The sequence below is a fragment of the Rhagoletis zephyria genome, unplaced genomic scaffold (genome assembly GCF_001687245.7).
Source record: "Rhagoletis zephyria isolate East Lansing unplaced genomic scaffold, Rhagoletis_zephyria_1.1 Rzeph_scaffold_33388, whole genome shotgun sequence".
Lineage (NCBI taxonomy): Eukaryota > Metazoa > Arthropoda > Insecta > Diptera > Tephritidae > Rhagoletis > Rhagoletis zephyria.
The window spans coordinates 1-3755 of NW_016190443.1; the positions used below are offsets into that span (position 1 = coordinate 1).

Sequence of the window (3755 nt, forward strand, 5' to 3'; positions counted from 1 at the left end):
CTTTGTGTGAAAACATCAAGGCGCACGCCACAAATCGGAGGAGAAGCTCAGCCAATCACTAACATACATACATATTTGTAAGCGCCAATCTATTATTATTATTATTATTATTGATCTGGACTGGTGGTACGATATTTAGAACCACAAATGGAAGGTCCACGCAAAACTTTCCGTCAATTTTACTGAAGTTAAGCCTTTTTCGTTTTTATTCCCTGTAATTTCGAGATTTTAAGTTCACATTTGCACCGTCCTTTCAGTAACGTTAATTTTGTATGCGCATGCCCAGGAAATGTGAAGGTAAGACAACGGTAGTGGGTGACAAGTCAAGCAGAGCAAAGAAACGGCATAATTTTCTAGCAAGAATTTGTGTTATTTTGCGAGAAAAATGTTGGGGAATTCTTTGAAGAATCCACTAGCTGAACTTTATCATGTGGAGCTATTAACTGTGCAGTGGCTGCAAAATGTGTGAGTTACTCAAGAACTATAAAGTTGTATAACCTTGCATCCTATTCCTACCTTTATGCAGCCTGACACCAGTGGAACCGGCACTTCTGCTTCTCAGCGAACACTTCAAGCCAGCGAAATTAATGGATGTTTATGTGCCATTAGTGGGTGCATTTAATCATCAGCTGTTAGTCCGTTTAGTAGGTGCACTAGGTGTCATCAATGTGATCTCCTCGCTAGTTAAATGGTAAAATTATGTTGATACATATAACTTTATTTAAAAAACAAAAAAAAACATTACTCATCCACATACAAAATGTGCGCCTGCCAGGTCCATGCCAGCAAATCGTCCTTACTGGTGGATACGTGAATATAACGAGTCAAGCGTGTTGCAGCAGTATCATGGTACGTGTGAAACGACTGCTGCTTTCCCTTCCAGTCATTGCCTTTCGTTCACTACGTTCTTTTACTTGGTGGTGCTGTTTCTTTTGCCACCTTGCTGGAGGCGTCTGAAGCTGTCTACGCGACATTTGAGTGCCATTTGCAGAGCACTTGTTATACTATCAGCCACTTGCATGTCGCTTAGTCGCATTTATTTGGCTGCTCAATTTCCACATCAATGTTTTGCGTCTTGTTTTGGAGCGATAGCTGCACTGCATGCATTTGATAGGTATTCCGACAATTTGTATACACTAAGTCGGTTTAGGGCAGTGTTAATTGTTTTCTGCGGGAGTATTTTCCCCGTGGTAATTTACTTGGGCATGCTGCGGCTGGATTTAGATCCGCATTGGTCGGTACGAATGGTACGTATGGCACAATAATTTTTAATTATTTTTTCAGTTTACATACATACATGCGTACCAGTGTTGGGCAAATTTTAATTGTAAGGACAATTAACAATTAATTAGTTGTTAATTGCTATCAATATAATAACAAATTAACAAAAAAGTAATTGCAATTAAGTTAATTGCCGTGTGCAATTAAAAATGTAATTGCAATTAAAATTTTAATTCCAATTAATTTAGTCGCAAATAATTTAATTGCTATACGTAATTAAAAGTTTAATCGCAATTAATTTAATTACAATGCGCAATTAAACTTTTAATTGCAATTACTTTTTTAATCTGTTAACAACACGAATGAAAAATTAATTGATTAACGCCTAACACTGATGCGTACATTTGTATGTAATCGAAATCGAAAATGTTATTTAAAGGCTTTCAAGTGGTGTATGGACCCAGCGCAAATGCGTCACGAGGAAAGTTCAATTTTTGTGTTGGGTCGCGACTTCGGCTATCTTATGGGTGTAGTACTTTCAGCGCCTCTATACAAACGGTAATTTTATCGGAATATACATTAGTGAAATAGATTTTTTAATAGAGGTAATTATGATTTTTTGCAGCTATGAAAACAAGACTGTTATTGTCAAGCGTTTACCAATACTCTTCGTCCTAGAAATGCTCAATCATTACGCGCGCCTGGAAACACCAAAAAGTTATGGTCGCGTTGCATTTGTTGGTTATGAATTTCTACGAAATGCTATGCATTCGTTTACACTTTTAACAATTTTACCGAAAACCACAACATAACTTCCCAATCCTCAAAGTAAAGTCTGTGAGTCGAAGAGAAACAATATTCAAATTCAGATAAACATAACTACGGTTTAGTTAATAATTGCAATTTAGTTGAGGTCAATAGTTTGTATAAATTTAAGTTGTATCAAAACTGTTAAAGGAACTTGGGTAGCCAATAAAAATGCACGAAATAATAAATGAATGGTAACTTAAAAGATATCCTATGCTTACAAAAAAACATCAAAAAAAACCTTACCTAGAAAATTAATCAAATACAAGAAAAAATGTAGAAATATATCTAAATAAATCTAACTACTTAACCAGCAAGTAGGCCAAAAATATTTTCAATTCCTCTATATCATTAAATAACCGATATTGTATGCGTGAGTAACCATTCCTTAGCAGCAAGTCATATATGCATGAGAAAGGAAAATGAATAGAGGCCTGTATGCAGCTCTCGAGAAAAGCAAAAACTCCATATGAAACGACGTACAAGAAATGCCTTAAGACCGGTCCACATAGAACTTACGCGTTGGCGTTGGTTTAACAGAACGCACGTTAAAATTATGCTTGCTAATTTCATTAGGAAATAAACTAAAAAGCTTTAATATCATACAAATGTATTGAAAGAAATTTAATTTTTTTGTTTTTAAAACATTAAAATCTAAAGATTGTTAAAAAAATAAAACTAATAAAAAAATATTAAATAAAAAAAAATAAAAAATCCTCTACGGCCGAGGAGGACTTGAACCCGGACCCTCTCAACTGCTAGCCTAATGCTTTGACCACTCGGCCATTGCGACTCTTTGAGCGGCGCGGGCAAAAGGCATACATAAACACTATCAGTTGATTGTCTGTGTTTGCTTTCACCACACATTTTTGGTGAACTTTTTGTGACTCTCTCCTTCTGAATATCCCAATCGTCTCAAGTCACAAAAATATTCATTAATTGCTAATCTCAAATTTAGTGACTTAAGATGAGACTGAATTACTGAATCCCAGGGTTAGTTGCTTTCCAGATGCTTCACGATTTGCAGGTTTTACAGGATTTGCAGAAAAGGCAGTTTTCTCCATTAATAAACCTTATGGAAAGTGGTCACCTGGAACGGCTTCCTGAAAAAAACTGCAAATCGTGAAGCATCTGGAACGCAACTTTTGTTTGCTAGACAACAGCTAGCCGTTTTTACCAGTGTTGTCATCGAAAATTCCCCCGACTTTCCACATAATGCAACGCTCGTAGTTCCTGCTCCTTTTCATTTTTGTATATTTATGTGTCTATAAATGCATGTGGTCGAAAAACAAAAAAAAAAAATCACACAATTCATAACTATCTCAAAGCCTATTGAATTTTTAATGAAAATTAGAAAATGCCNCAACCAAGTCTTCTAACTTAGCAACTAGGCGCCTTAAAGTATCGCACCACTTTCCACACAATGCAAAGCTCGTAGTTCCTGCTCCTTTTCATTTTTGTATATGTATGTATCCATAAATGCATGTGGTCGAAAAACAAAAACAAAAAATCACATAATTCAAAACTATCTCAAAGCACAATTGAATTTTTAATGAAAATTAGAAAATGCCAACTTGAAAAGGTTTAAAAGTTATTCATCATTTGACATTATAGTCGGTGTTCAAAAGAGAGAAATGTCATAATCACTTCTACCTTGTTTAATGTGCCTGGATTTATAAGGTCGGTGTTATGCAGACAAACTTTTGTTTGTCAAATTAAATGGCGGC

The 3755-nt window shown here is 35.5% G+C and overlaps 1 protein-coding gene across 1 annotated transcript; it reads left to right on the forward strand.

Annotated features, from left to right (window-relative positions):
* Positions 1–254: 254 nt before the first annotated feature.
* On the forward strand, positions 255–2357 carry LOC108354099 (glucose-6-phosphatase 2-like). Its single transcript, XM_017605294.1, has 5 exons — positions 255–465; positions 527–691; positions 776–1247; positions 1661–1779; positions 1847–2357. The coding sequence occupies exons 1-5, from the start codon at positions 386–388 to the stop codon at positions 2031–2033; spliced, it is 1023 nt and encodes a 340-aa protein (XP_017460783.1). The 5' UTR covers positions 255–385; the 3' UTR covers positions 2034–2357.
* The last annotated feature ends 1398 nt before the right edge of the window (positions 2358–3755 follow it).